The sequence below is a fragment of the Manacus candei genome, unplaced genomic scaffold, assembly GCF_025592945.1.
Source record: "Manacus candei isolate 608988 ecotype Guabito, Panama unplaced genomic scaffold, ASM2559294v1 h1tg000088l, whole genome shotgun sequence".
Classification (NCBI taxonomy): domain Eukaryota; kingdom Metazoa; phylum Chordata; class Aves; order Passeriformes; family Pipridae; genus Manacus; species Manacus candei.
Genome location: NW_026138136.1, coordinates 3,543,339 through 3,559,110, shown reverse-complemented (window position 1 = coordinate 3,559,110; position 15,772 = coordinate 3,543,339). Strand labels below are relative to the sequence as shown.

Below are 15,772 nucleotides of genomic sequence, written 5' to 3'. Positions count from 1 at the left end.
AGACAGAAGAATTATTCCGAACCAAAAGGAGAACATTTCTAAGAATGAGGGAGGGAATCAACTACAACAACTTTAAAAAAATCCTTAGAGTATCGGTCTCAACAACCAGATCTAAATTTTGGAAAGGAACCAGGCCTTTGCTTAAACAATTTAACTAAGATGAACTGGTCATATACCTCAAGGTACTAACATATAATGGTCACTAAAAAGGGAATAAATGACAAACATATTTTCCATCCCCTAATACCTCATTCTCTGCAAAACGATTTTCATACTTGAAGTCAATATGGTGTGGTCACGCCATGCTCTCCAGTTGGCTATTGTTCTTTATAAATATGTTTGTGCTGCACACTGACTACTGCAGATTAGCTACTGAAAGGACACCTAGTGGAAGTAAATAAGTGTGTCTAAAAACTGCTGGGGCTGTTGAAGGTAGTTATAATTGTCACAGGAATTGCTGAACTATTACAGGTTGAATCTGCAATGTAACATATGAATTTATGTGTCAAATAGCACTACTTGTATTTTCTTAAAAATTACCATCAATATTCTTAAAAGTACATTTTAAAACCTGAAATTTACACTTAACTTCCTCAAAACTCAGATAATAGTTTTTTAAACAAAAGATGCACATTACTGCGTATCACAGAAGATTATGCATTTTAATTGTCCTGAATCTCCACTGTATCCATTTTAGGAATATCAGATAGCCAAAAAGAACTCACTACAGATATGTTTTGCTTGATATTCAAGTCAAATTTCATCTTGGGCATCATCATTCCTTGGGTCCTCCATTGTGCCACTCTAAAATATCTTAAGCAATTCCTTCCCTTCTCGTCTTTCTCTCCTATGAAGAGAAACAGCCAAAGAATATAAATTGTACACATTTGAGCTAATTTTACTCTTTTTTTTCTTTGTCCATCCAACTTTATAGTCTTGCTTGTGTTTATCCCAAACCCCTTAATATGTACTAATGCCCTTGTGACCAGGAGATGCCCACATCAGAAAGCTCCATTCCAGATGGAGTCATGCTGGTCTCATGCAGAGAGGGATTATAACCTTCCTGTGTAGTGACATGCTGCCTCTGGGCAAACAGACCAAAATCCACACTTGGTTTTCTTGTTTATGTCAACATATCATATTACAGGCATGGAACAATTTGCTGACCACTGTCCCACTTCGATTATTGTTTTTATGTTCTCTTTTCTAGGTTGCTCATTTCTATTGAATACCAGTTCCTTTGTATTAATTTTCCCTGACTGAATTAGTGCAGATTTACTAGGCTATTTTTCCAGAAATGTTTTTTTATCCAATTTTATAACATCTCTGTACGCCACTGGTCTGTCCTCTGTCCTCAGCGTTTATAACAGCTCCCAGTTTAGTGCCACCCTTTGATTTAAAAAGACACAAACAAACAATTTTTGCTCTTCCATCCTCTTTCATCACAACAAAGATGGAAACTCTGGGGTGGATATTTTTTGTTTGCTCTTTTAGGTGACTTCCTACCAAAGTTTTTGCTTAAAAAACCAGATTTTGCTGTATTTCTCCACAACTACAAGAAAGATCGTGATGCCCACGAAGGATATGGCAGCTTCTGCCCTTACCCAAACATTAGCAACCCTTCCTCATGCAGCTCTGTTTCCACAGCTCACCTCTTCTCCACTTCACCCATCCGAAGCTCCAGCCTGCTCTCGTCTTAAAATGGCGTGTAGTTTCCTTCCTTTACTATAAACAATGCTAACTGTAGCCTTAGTTTCATGATGTAAACATTTAAAAATAAGAATGAAGGGAACACAAACGATGTGTTCAATTAGGTAATTTGGGGATTAAATTAAATGAAATCTCACAAAACATTGAACATGCAACATTTCAGCATAATGAAGTCTGGCTTTGCTTGTTTTCCTTTTATCTCATCCCTTTAAAAAAAGGAGACAATGGATTTGAGAAACTCTGACAGAAGAGCAGTAAAGGCAGATATTATTGCTTGTGAATCTGAAAGAAACCAAAAGTAAAGCTCAGAGGAAGGGACCATAATACTCAAGTATGTGCTCAAAGGCAAAGAGAGGCACTCTGTAAACTGCAGGATGCTGGAGGTTGGGCAACCAACTGCCACAGTTGACATGGGAGGCTCCTGCTATCAATGTCAGGTCCTGCAATGTTGTCAGCTTTGTAAAATACCCTGCAGCCTGCCAAAGTCTCTTCAACCTGGCATTTCTTTTATACTAAAATATATTTTAAAAGCAAGAAACCAACTAATAGATATTATTCTCCAGGCAAAGCCAAAAAATATGTATACACTGTGCATAATAAGGAATAGTAACAGGAAGAAGTAGTAAAGAGTAGTAAAGGAAAAATAACGTCCATTAAAAAATACTTCTGTTTATCTCTGCAGTCCACCTATAAGTTTTGGTCAACTATACTCCTTCAAATGGACTTTTTTTTCTGTTCTAAAAAACAATTCTAGAGACAATTTTCATGGTTAAATCCCTAATCTGGATTTTGCTCTTGTGAACTCTTCAGCAACAGAAGAAACTCAAACTGTCTTCAAATTTGGAAGAATTCTTTTTATGTGCATCTGAAAATTCACATTTGGCTTTCATTGTGTCGTGTGCCAGACAGCTACAAAAACAAAACATAGCCTTGTACAGCTTTAATCAACACTTTAAACTTTGAACCTCTCTTATCCTAAAAGATGGTGATCATTTTGGCTTTTCAAGCAAGCCCATTTCATTCTGGCATACAGCAAACACAGGCAATACAGTCGTTGCTTGACTTTCACATCATACTTAACCAGGCATTTTGAAAACGCGTCATTAACAGCATCAAATAGGGAGTTCAAAGTATCTACAGGTATTACATCTATGCCAAGCTTCTTTGCCAATTTAGTGATTTTAAAATTGTGTTTTCCCATTTCCTAAAGCCTACAGAGAAAAGATGGGCGTTATCCCATTATTTCATGAAAAACACAGAAACAGCATAGGAAAAAATGCACGAAACTTTCAGTGCAATATCCCATGCGCAAAATAAATTCAACTACAGATTTTTTCCATGTCTTTATCGATATAATACTGCTTGTCACTTTTACTCAGGCTTAGTACAAAGCAACAACAAATTAAAGAGATGCTTTTAATGGGACGTTGATATCTTAAGGAAACCTACCTTGAAAGAAACTTTTGACTCGGAGATAGCTGACACTGAGGCGCAAGACGGAAAGTTTGTCCAGCTTTGATACAATGTCAGGTGGAAAAGGCAGGAGGCTGGCCAGATGGTCCAGTTCCGCATTCAGACGGTCCCTGTGTCTCTTCGAAGGGTTCGATTTTTCATTCCCGACTGCAGGCCTTCTGTGGTGGAGAACACATTTTCGATTACCCGTTTTACTTCCAGGTAGTACAACCAGAGACTGAGATGCTGTATGCAATTAGTTGATAACACTTAGCTTCTATGGAAATCTTTAAAGTTTCTGTCTCCTGCCAAAAAGAGATTTACTATTCTGCATTTGCCGTGGTGCAAAGACATGGACATTGGATTCTCTTTTCACATCTGCCCAGTGAAAAACACATGGTATCTCTTGCTCAGGACCCTCTGACCTTAGGGGAGTGGGTACTCTCTTGCTGTTCTAGTCAATACCAGAAAAACAATTTCTCTTCTATGTTGTACAAATAAGGGGCAGACCAGCAGAAGAAAATTACTAATGCATGAACCCATTCAATACCCCACTGTATTCATCCAAAGCATCTTAGTTCCCTCCATGTAATGACTCAAAGTTAACCTGTGGGTCAGTAGATAATTAAGAAAAGAACCGATCTTTAGACATGATTTTAAAAAGTGTGGGAGGCAAGGTAAAGAGCTGTTCTTTCATCAGGCTCCAAAATCCTGTGTACATTCTCACATTTACCTTCCTACAGCAGAAATAACAGAGATAAGAATTTGGTTTCTCTCTTAAGAATGTTGATATTCCTTGCAAAACATAAAGACCTATGTTACTCAGCTTTCTAGGCCAAGCACTCCTAATTCATCCCCATTTTGTGTTCCTCTCTTGCAATGTACAGTACTAGATAACTTAGAAAAGCTGTTGTGAAAATTCGTTAAGATGAAATACATCACAAATGAGGAACCTCAATTTTGGAGTGTCTGCTGATATTCTCACAGAACATGTAATATATTGTTCTCAAGAGGGAGAAGAGGAAAAGCTGGTGCACTTGCAAACAGAAATGGGAACATTATTTCCAGCATAACAGTGAGAGGTGCTAGGTGTTGAAGCACAGACTTATCTATTAAACAAGAAGACCTGAGCAGAAATTTGAGAAGGTGGTTCCTTTCAGTAGACAGCTATTGCTGGACCCAGCAGTAGCCAAAAGCCACAGGACAATGGAGCTATAAACTACACTGATCTATGATCTCAGAGGGAGTGCAGCAGCCTCCTATAGTTGACCTGGCACGTCCCAGGAACTTTGGGCTCTGTCAGCTGGACCTCCACTCTGGTAATGCCCTTGTTCAAGTTCTTATTGTAGCACAGTGATGTGTTCCTCCTGAGGTACCTTCTCCTGAATAAGAGACATTGAGAGAAAAATCAGGGAGGGAAGGACGGAAAAATACTTAAGTTTTGGGAATGGTAGACAAGAAAAATATGGTTGTGCTAACAGTTTCCACTTTCACCTCAACAAAGCTAGCTGGCACTCCAGTGGAGTATGACAGTAAAACTAATTATTTGTTGCACTTTACTACTGCATTTCCATGCTTCACACGTTTACTGCATTCTTCAATCATAATTTTCATTTTGAGCATTAGTATTTCACAAAGTGGTTAATGTGTTAAATTATAGAAGTATTAATTTATCATAACTGAGATCCTAAAAAATCATGCTTATTAAAAAATCGTGCAATTAGTAAAACAAAAATCAATGTTTTGTATGTGTGATTGCTGCTAATTGAAAACCTCTTAAAGTAAATCAGTTATGAAAAATTCATTACTACTTTTGAGAGCCTCACTTCATTTTAAGAGGACAGCATCAATGGACAGAGTGAATGAAAAAAAATATCTGAGGTAGATGTCAGTGAATATATATCTAATTTCTGGTTTTTCATTCAAAATCACCAATACTGAAATGTGGCTCTTCAATAACTTAATGAGTTGCTCTCAAAGATATGGAGAAGACTTCATTGATTTGGATCAATGAACAACTTTTCACCACTGGAGAGCAAATTTGCAACAAATAAAGTAATCAACAAAGAATGAATACTTTTTTTTACTTTTTCTGAGCTAACTATTTTTTGTGGTATACCCTGAAGCTCAGCCATCCTATGACACCAGAAGGATGTCTGACCTGTGAGAGCAGTAATATTGTGGGAAAATAGTCTACAGCTGAGCAGAAACTAAAGCACATAAGTTTTTGTTAATTGGTCTTTATGTCTGACAAACCAGCTGAAGCAAGGAAGCAATTTAGGACAGAAAAAATTAATTTTAATAAGGAAAATTAAACTGATGAGTTCTAAAGGTAAAAATCTTCACGAGTAACATGGGATAGAAACAGAAGTTGTTCAAGCCTACTTATCGCATAAAATAGTGACTGCTTTATGCCAGAGAGGAATGGTTTGAGGCAATTAGGTGGGCTGCCTTTTTACTGCCTGAAAGAAATAGTTTTCTGGAGGCTGCAGGGAATGGTGTAAAAAGACCACGGTAGAAAGTTCAGGACAAAGTCTTCCTGAAAACTCAAGGAAATGATTCAGTAAGGGAGTGAATCCAAACAAACAGGGGTTTGATGTAAATTGTAATTAGGTGCCAAGTGGATGCAATTTAAAACAATGCCAGTGAGTTCCATGCAAAGGCTAGCTTAGCTTAGCTAGCCATAAACAGAAAGGGACAAGCAGGGACATTTTTCAGTGGGCTGCTTTGAGGCAAATGGAAATTCTGGCCTTTATTTTGGGCTGAAAGTAGATGGTGCTTGTTGTGTTTGTGTTAAACTCAGGATTGTAAAACTGTAAACAGAGATGTAGCACTCACTCCGATATCTCATTTACTCTGCTTTCCATACAACACTACTGCAGTAGAGTAGCACATGTAATTAAAAAAACAAAGCTGGCTTTCCCTTCCTTGTATTGTTAAAATGCCTAAATCCTGCCCTGCAGTAACAAGTACTTGTACCTGCACAGAACGCACACTACCAGTCCCCGTGTGGTGGGAGCTGAGTGCGGCAGCTGGTGCAGAGGACATTTTCTGTTTCGGTGGTACATGAGGCATTGAGCCATTTGCGCATTAATGATTCAGTGTGCCCATGACACACAGACCGCCACTAGTGTAAACCAGTTTGGTGAGCTTGCAGAGGAATTTCCTGCAACTGCAGTTCTGTCTGCTGCTCCCTACCCTCTGCGGGAACCCTGCCCTGTTAAGGAAAAGTTCACTCTCATTAAGTTTTTTAAGTATGCCTAAGTGTTAAACCTGCAGATTATCTGAAATGAGAAAAATCTAACCATTTACTGTGACAGCATGGTTTTAGTAAGAAAGGAAAGGGAAGAGAGAGACCAGGAAATGCAACAGATAGGCTAAATGCAAAGTAACAGCAAGATGGTGATCATGAACATAGTGACCAGCACCCACAGCCACCGAGCTGTGCTTTTGTACATTGCATAGAAATCCTTGCAGAGTTGAGCTCCAGTGCCAGCTGTATATGTGCAGGTGATCACCATCTCCTACGAACCAAAAGGACTGAATGAGAGAAAGCTGTTCGAGGGAAAGGGGGCCCTTTGCCTCCTTCTATCTCTTCTGCCTCTTCACAGCAAGGAAAGACAGAACTAATGGTCAAGAAGATGCCACACTGGCAGAGCAGATGAGAGGTGGAACAGTGTGATACCAAGTAAGAGGAAGGGCTATGCCACAGAGGACCTTAAAATGGGAACTAGGAAGCTGGAGAAAGCTGCACCTCCCAAAGTCTCTGTTTACCCTGTCACAGGTATGGTTCTGACTGAAGTGGGCAGTATGGACCAGTTATAGATACACTCAGAGCTTAGGCAGCTATAGCTTGCCTTTAAAGAGCCATAAAATATCACAAGAAAGGTTTTGTGGAGGAAGAGGGTTTCATAAGATGCCAGAGTTTGAGATGAAGAAGCGGCTGAGGTTCCCAAATGGGAACTGTCCTGAAGCATTGCCTTAGCATTTCTAAGTACTAATTTCAGCACAGTGATTTTAGCTTGAGGTTAAAACACAAGATCTCTTTAATTTCCAGATGCTTGAATTACCAGTAAAATGTTAGATTTCCACAGGAAATAAACACTTGGTAGAGAATGTTTCCTTTAGTCAAAATGCCGGCTGTCTGGCTGAAAGGCATATCTTATGGAAAATTTTTCAATCAGTCTGAGCTCCAGGTGTTTGAACTGTGTCCATAAAAACCAAAATTCTTTAGTGTAGACCACATCTAATGGGGCTCATTTGGAAGTTTTCTGGGACAAAAGGAGAACAGTTAGGGTTTTTAATTTATTTGCATGTGTAAAAGTAGAACTTGAACCTGAGGTATTGTCTGAAGAATGGCAACCTAATGAAGATAGTTCTGCTAGTTCTGTCTAGAGAAGAGAAACATTTTAGTTCCTCTCAGTAAAACCAATTTTCCACACATTCTGCCTGAGTCTTGTGGGTCTCTGCATTCTCTCATGGAACTTCTTCATACATTTTCATCACTGTTCTGTAAAACTACCTCAGAACAGAATTTCTGTGCCTGAAAAATATTAATGAACATAATGAAAAATATCATTCTGTGATATCCTGGATTAAAAAACAGCTGCAGGATCACCACCTAGATTGATCACAAAAAGTTGATGTAGAGTTAGAGAGTCAGCCTTATGGGATGCACTGTGTATGGGTAAATATAAACATCCCACTTGTTCTGCAGAAGGGAGAGCTGCATCTCTGTCTTTTAAATCCTGACCTTTGAAAGGACTCATCCATGGATCCCTACTAAGATCCAAGTATCTTGCTCAGACTGAGACACCTGAGCTCACTTATTCCTGTGTTAAGAGACAGTTAAATTCTAGAGATTATTCATGTTAAAAAGAGAGGAATCATCACTAGGACTGGCCAAAGAATATCCATACACTTTCGTTCCTGTGAAAAATTAGGTTTTACAACTGAACAATACTCATCCCAAAGCAGGTGGCTATATCTGCTTTGATTCATTATTAGAATGACAGAGGGTAAGTAGAACAAGGCTGAGGAGAATGTGCTGTGCTATGAAATCAAACAGGAGAAAAAAGTTGTAACAAAGACGACATGAATCAAAACCATGGTTAAATATGCTGCTCAATTAATAGTTTTCATCTACTCTTCTCATCATCATGGCCGGGCTTCGCGATTGAAGATTTGAGGAGGGCTCTATCCACGTTTGTTACAAGTGCACTGGTGGCTAAAGAGGCCAATACGAGACAGGCACATCTGGTTTCAAAAGGCACAGCAGAAAGACTCCTTAGGTGGTATATTCTGCAAGGCACGATTCTTTCTGCGTTGTCTTTTCTCCTCAAGAGTGATCCTGTGTGTGTTCTCAAAGGAAGCAGCAGCGTTATAGATGGTGTGTCTCCAAACCTCCCAACTGGAGGCCAGAGTAGACCAGTTATGTTGATCAATATGGCCAAGGCTGAGATGTTGTTTCAGGGAGTCCTTGTATCTCCTCTTCGGGGCTCCTCTCTTGCGGCAGCCAGTGGCAAGTTCACCATAAAGCAGGATCTTAGGGAGGCAGTAGTCCTTCATCCTTGAGACGTGCCCTGCCCAACACAGCTGTGTTCTCAGCAACTCAAGGCAGCGTAACAGTAAGGATATCTTGGAGTCCTGAGTTGTTATTAAAACCAGTAGGACTGAAGGACATAAACTGCAAAAGGAGCTCTCTCTGCCAGTCTGTCTGGGGCATTCAGAGCCTCTTTAGATGAAAATAAGTCCCTGAGTGAGGGAATAAGCACAGGAAAGGCTTACCAGAGACTAAACCCACAAACAGATAAGGTTTGAGGAAGAGACCAGTGTCACTAGGAACTGAGAAATCATCCTCAGCAAGTGGTAACTAACCACAGAAAACAGACTGCTGTTTCCAGTGTGGGAGCTCAGTACTCTAATAATCCAAATATTTTCCTTTGTTTTAACCAAAACCATGTTTCTTAATCAAAAGCTCATGCTCAGGTACCTGCACTACAATGTCATAGCAAAGCTATTTTCAAGGTAGCATTACTTGCAGTGGTTCCCAAGAGAGAAACTTGGTTCTGTCAAAGTGAGTGAGAATTTGCTTCTGAGTTTATTGAAGTCAGAACTTCAAAAAAGGCTAATGAGGTAATTTCTGTCATTTGTTAGCAGTTAGTTTTCTTAGTCATTGCACTTATCTAGAAGTCATCTTCAAGAGAAGTTCTAGCTAGCATGTAAACTCCAAACATAAATCTGAACGTTTATCAAAGCAACTGCAACTTTCCTTCCTTACAAAAGTAATAATCCATAAACAGTTTTCACAGAGGTAATTTCATGTACTGAAGTGGTTCCACACCTCATGCAGTTGTTATAAAATTAAATATCCATGTCCATATTTAAGAGTAGTGCAGAAATCTTACATACATTTTGGATTCAACACTCAGGATTTTTGTAGGAAGAATTCTTTCCTTATGTCATTATCTTTATCTATTGAAATTGTCACCTATGATATATTTTGCAATAAAAGAAATATTTTTTTTAATTTGGAAGAAGTGGTTCATGAGCAAATACTGCCCAAAATCCAAACAATATCAACAGATGTCATTAAAACATTCAGAGAAACTCCTCTTTGACTTTAGACCAATATATACAATTTTAAGCCAAGTGGGTTATTTTTAGAAGTTCTGAACAACCGAAAATAGGGAAATCTATTTTAGTTACCTTCTCATCCTTAAATTGTCTGTGAAGGCCACCAGCGCCATTTCATAATTGTAACACAGTAAAATCGTGTGTTTTATAATCATAGAATCAAGTGTAACACAGAAGATATGAGATGATTATACTAAAAGCTTCATTTCACAGAGCGGTTTATGGCATCTGGAAATCATTTTACATTTGAGTGATAGCAACCTTTTTTCCCCTCCCATTTCAAGCATCTTGTAATAACAAATTCCCATTGCATTTTTTCTTCTTCTGCTTTGCCTTCACACATGCAATTTCTGTCTCCCATTTTTTTCTCATGAAAGTGATCCCATAGTAAATAGTGGTTTGAAAATTATGTGTTCTTTATGCAAAAAGTGAATCACCAGTCTGCTCTTTCAGTTGGCTGAACTGACCCACTTTCTGGGCTCACACATTTTGGACTTAGTGATGCCCCAAGCAAGGCTAAGCCAAGGAAAAGGGAAGGGGGGAGCGCAGTACCAGCACACTGGTGCCACTTGACACACTGCTTCTCAGAAAGCTCCTCGAACAGGCTGCAGGGAGCACAGATGCACAAAGGTGGCAGCCACCTCTCCAGCCCATTGCCCAGCTGACATTTAGTCCACCAGTATCTTCTGCCTGTGAAAAAGCACTCCCTCTGCACTCCTCACAGCAGTGTGTTCTGCAGTGCACTGCAGTACACACCATAACCAACACTGGCCTCCTCCTGGCATACCCACTGATGGGTGAGGATGGTTGGACCCATGCTTGGCATCCTTTCTGGAGACAGTCCTAATGATGAAGAGCCAGCCTCCCAGGCAAGGGTTTCTCACTGGAGAGAATAAGACTAGGTCTATCCTGCATCTGCAGACCATAGGAGGAAGGGAACCCTTCCTCTACCTCATTTCTAGCACAAACATTTGCAGGGAGATGCCCCCGATGAATAGATACTTAACTGTTTCTGAATGGGTTTCCTCCTTTTTCTCCCAGCGTATAGGCATTCCCCTGGAGGAATCATTGTTCTGACACTGAAAAACAAAAGGAATAAGTTTCTTAGTTTAGAGGTTTCTGTGTTTCATCATCATGGCTAGGCTTCACCAATGAAGATTTGGGAATGTGTTTCATAATGCTGGACAAAATTACTGGACCATGAAAGTTCAACCAAGGAAAATGTTTGTTCCTTGAGTGTGACATTCAACAACACTAAGAAGCATGGTGGCATTAGTTAAGATAGAAGCTTAAGGCTAATTCCAATTTCCTACCCTAATAATATTAGAATATTGATGTTTATATTCCATTTTCATTTTTTCAAATTAAGCATACTACGCATGATATAAAATGGGTATAAAATACATCCTGCTTACTGGATGTCCAAACTTTTTTTCCCTTCCAGGCTCATTTTTAAATTCAGCTAAACAAATAAGAATGATTAATACTACCCGTCATCTGCAGGGACAATTTCACAGCTTTTAAAATACACTGGGATTTTCTCTCCGTTACTGACATTGTAAGTAGTAGGATGCAATTATTCAAATCAGCATTTTTCCAGGTTCTCAGATCCTCACTTTTAAAGACTGGAAATATGTCTGTCGGCAGCTCAAGATGTGACACACACTGTTGTGGTTAGCACTAGGACCCAGGGCAGTGCTGATGGAGGTGACAGTTTTCAGACAAAAGTTAGCCTTATTATTGATCTATTTGAGCATGCTAGCCTTAGAGACATTGCAAGTTCAGAAACAAGTTTTTGCATTCAGTCTGTTTAAATCTTCTGGAGATTAGCTGAATATTGAAGTCTCTTGATTTTCTGTCTGAAAGAATATTTTAGTCATGCTGAGTGCTGTTCAACAGTGGGTTCAGGCTACCAGAGAGGTTAGTGTATCTCAAGATAGCTCAAGAGTAATTGCTGCTTTGTGTGAGATGTAAAATTAAGGGGATCTTCTATGTCACTTAATCAATCCCATGCTGCTGAAGACAGATCTATCATGTAATGCAAATCATAAACTTACTGAACTTGATTTAAAAACTGTTTAGAAGAGCCTTCTTTTTCATTGAAGGGCAGCTTTCTAATACCTAGAAACCTTTTGTCTTCCAGCTTAAATTTGTTCATGGTCATTTTATGCCCATTTGTTCTTCTGCCAACATTGTCTTTTAGTTTAAACAGCTCTTCCTCCTCCATTGTGTTTACTCATTGGTATATTTTTAAATATCAGTCATATCTTCAGTCAGCCTTCGTTTTTCTATTCTGGGACAACGAAAACTGTTTTATTTCCCTCTCATGTTACAAACTCTTTATTCTTCCTATCATCTTAGGAGTCTTTGTTTTCTCATTTCAGTCAATCTGTCTAAAACATGGATAAACAGGACCATGCACAGTATATTAAGTTAAATCTAAAAGTATTTCATACATGCATATACATATATATATAGAGAGAGAGTAATTGACAAATCACTTATTCTTTATGGGAATTATCTCACTTGATATTTGTGCGCCTACATTTTCCTTTTCCATAGCCATTACCAAATTCATGGCTCACAGTCACCCTGTAGTCATCTAATATACAGAGTCCACCTTCATGTATAATTTCCAACAAATAAATGCACAGTTTAAGGAGGAAATGGGCTCGGGTGCCTAGCCATCCCAATCGTACAATTAATCTCCAGTTTATTTTTTGCTGTGTGAGAATTGTGTCCACTTTTGTGTTGATGGCACAGGCAACAGACCTTGAGATTGGCTTAGCTGGTCAGAGCATGGTGCTAATAGCATCAAGGTCATGGGTTTGATCCCTGTACGGCCCATTTACTTGAAAGTTGGACTTGATCTTTGTGGGTCCCTTCTAACTCAGAACATTCTGTGAAACGAAGTTTATAGGTACACATCTGGTTTAACATGAAATGTCTTAGTAAAAGTGCAACTGTCTCCAAACTGATAGTTGATGAACTCTGCTATTAGTTTCCCTCCTGATCAGTTGTTTTCCTTTCAGCACAGGCTGTTCACCCAGTTCCTTCCCCTGACCCTTCAATTCATTACTAGTAGTCAGCAGCACAGCATCCTTCTCTAAACTGAGATAGCTAAGGTCTACTCTATTTCCCTCATCTAGAAAATCAATTATTGTGTCAACAAATAGCTATCAGGCTACTATGTCAAAATCATTTAAATCTACATTCCATTTTTACTCCATTACACAACTAACCACAGCTGTTAATGGTTCTTTCCTTGAGAATTCATTCTGAAATGATGCATAATACAGAGATCAGACAACTTGCCTTCTCTCAGTTGTAGCTTATGGTGGAAACACCAGTCATTCTCCAGTTGGTGCAGTATCAGGGATAAAGTTCTTTCAGAAATAAACAAAACTACTTTTTTCACTATTACTGAAATTATTTCATGTGACATCAGATTGGTGAACCTCCTGTCTGAAGTCAATGACAGATATGATACAGTGCAATAAATGTTGTTCCAGGTTAAGAAAGTTTTATCCCATGGACTTTGCTAGTCTAATCTGCTAGCTCTTTTTTTTCCCAATAGTCTGACAATTTTTAAGATTGCATCTACCCTCATGGATTTCTTACTTCAGTGGGAAGCTAAAATGGTGTGAAGGTGCCAAAAGAATTGGTTCTGTTCCTTGTGAGACCTTACATGAAAAGGTATTTTCTTTGTATTTTTGGTGAATTGAAACTGTCTGGATGTGAGATACCCACCAAAACTACTCTATCACTTCCGTCCTCAGCAGCACAAAGGAGAGAAAATATAACAGAAGGCTTGTGGGTTGAGATCAGGACAGGCAGAGATCACTCACCAGTTACCTTCATGGGCAAAACAGACTCACCTTGGGGAAATTAGTTTAATTTCTTACCAACCAAACCAGAGCAGGGTAATGACAAATAACCCCAAATCTCAAAAATACCTTCCCCCCACCCTTCCCTTCTTCCTGGGCTCAACTTCATTCCCTATTTTCTCTACCTCCTCCCTCCGCAGTGGCAGAGGGGGATGGGAATGGGGGTTGTGGTCACTTCATCACACTCTGTCTCTGCCTTCTTCCTCCCATGAACTTCTCCAGCGTAAGTCCTTCCCATGGGCTGCAGTTCTCCATGGACTGCTCCAGCATGGGTCCCTCCCATGGGGTACAGTCCTTCAGGAACAGGCTGCTCCAATATGGGTCCTCTGCAGGATCACAAGTCCTGCCAACAAACCTGCTCCAGCGTGGGCTCCTTGCTCCACAGGTCCTGTTATGAGCCAGCTCCAGTGAAGGCTTCCCGTGGTGTCACAGCCTCCTTCACCTCCTCCAGAGTGGGGTCCTCTGTAGGCTGCAGGGGCACAGCCTGCCTCACCATGGTCTTCAACATCAGCTGCAGGGGAATCTCTACCCCAGCACCTGGAACATCTCCTGTCCCTCCTTCTTCACCGACCACGGTGTCTGCAGGGCCGTTACTCTCACATATTCTTGTTCCTCTCTCTGACTGCTGTTGCGGCTGTGCTGGTTTTTCCCCCTTCTTAAATACGTTATCCCAGAGGTGCTGCCATTGTTGCTGATGTGCTGGGCCTTGGCCAGCACTGGGTCTGTCTTGGACCTGTCAGACACGGGGAAAGCTTCTGGAAGCTTCTCACAGAAGCCAACTGTGTAGACCCCCACTACCAAAACCTTGCCACACAAAATCAACACAATATTGTAATACTTTCGTGTTCTGAGTCCTTCCTGTCCATAATATCAGTCTATGAATCATAGTTCTTGTTTCAAAACAGTGTCACATGCTAGACTTCCCTTCTCTTGCCTTTATGAGCAAAATTAAAAGGAGGGGAAAGGCTTGGAAAGCATAATTCAACTGAAAACTGAAAATTAAGAGTTCATTTGATTTCCCAAAAGGGCCACTTAGTTTTAAACTCCATTCTGGGTGAGTTTATTAATATATGACAGCGAATAGAAATAAATACAAAGACCTCAGTATTCAAACTGAAAACCAGGAAATAAATAGCAAACAATATGAGCTAGAATTTATGATGTGCAAAATGCTGGTTAGGAAAGATAAAGGCCCAAAGGAAAATTCACAAGTTGCATCACTAAAGACAAAAGCTAGTGTGCTTTTTTAGAAGAATATTATAAAGAAAATGATTCTAAAAAATGTGTACTGTTCTTATTAGGTGGAGATGGCTCTATGTTAGATCTACATAAAAGGTAAGAGGATATATCAATAGATTTTCTTCTAGTCTCTGAAACAAAGGAGAATCATGAACTCCCATCAAACAAGAATAAACCATGCCCTCTTCAGGCTTTCAACAGGGACTTTCTACAGAATTAGGACAAGGAGTTACCACAGCAACATGGTACGAAGCACTGCCCCAGCTACTGAACACCAATGTCCTAGATACACATACAGCCAAGAGGTGCTTCTGCTACCACCACTAACGCCAGTAGTGGCACGCAGTTAAAATGAGTCTGAGGACGCACATATGGGAACAAAGTCAGAAGGTTCATGGCAGATGGTCCTAAAAATACATCTGAAAACAGCACTTGAATTTGTTGAGCTGCACAGATCCATAAACCAAGAAAACATATATTTTATAAACTGGAGAAGAGCATGTATTCACTGTCCTACCTGGACACCTTTTCTGATCACCTGTGAGCTCTGCTCTCCACCAGTAGGACAGAACAGCCCATCTCCACCACTGGAGGAGGCTGGGGGCTCCTTCCCCTGCCATCCCACTGGTCTCACATGTGAATGAGAAACAGGAAGAAGTTGGGTGGACGGCACTCAGCTGCTCAGAACAATTGTGCTCTTTTCATTTTCTTTCTCCCTTTAACACTTGCGAGTTCTCACATTGTGTCCATGTGTTTGAGGCAGGATGAAGAAGAACCCAAAGCAGCAACCTCCCACCACTCCAGCAGCAGGAAAGGGGGCTTACAAGCTTGAGGAGCTTCAGGAGGAG

At 40.0% G+C, this 15,772-nt stretch overlaps 1 protein-coding gene across 1 annotated transcript in view; it reads right to left on the bottom strand.

Moving 5' to 3' along the window:
- Positions 1 to 15,772, bottom strand: part of AHRR (aryl hydrocarbon receptor repressor) — an 85,076-nt gene that overhangs the window by 54,546 nt on the left and 14,758 nt on the right. Inside the window, exons 2-3 of the mRNA XM_051812847.1 lie at positions 10,806 to 10,877; positions 3,160 to 3,341 (exon numbers count right to left, since the gene is read on the bottom strand). Of these exons, the coding sequence (XP_051668807.1) occupies positions 3,160 to 3,341; positions 10,806 to 10,867 (244 nt within the window). The 5' untranslated portion in view covers positions 10,868 to 10,877. The remainder of the gene's footprint in view (positions 1 to 3,159; positions 3,342 to 10,805; positions 10,878 to 15,772) is intronic.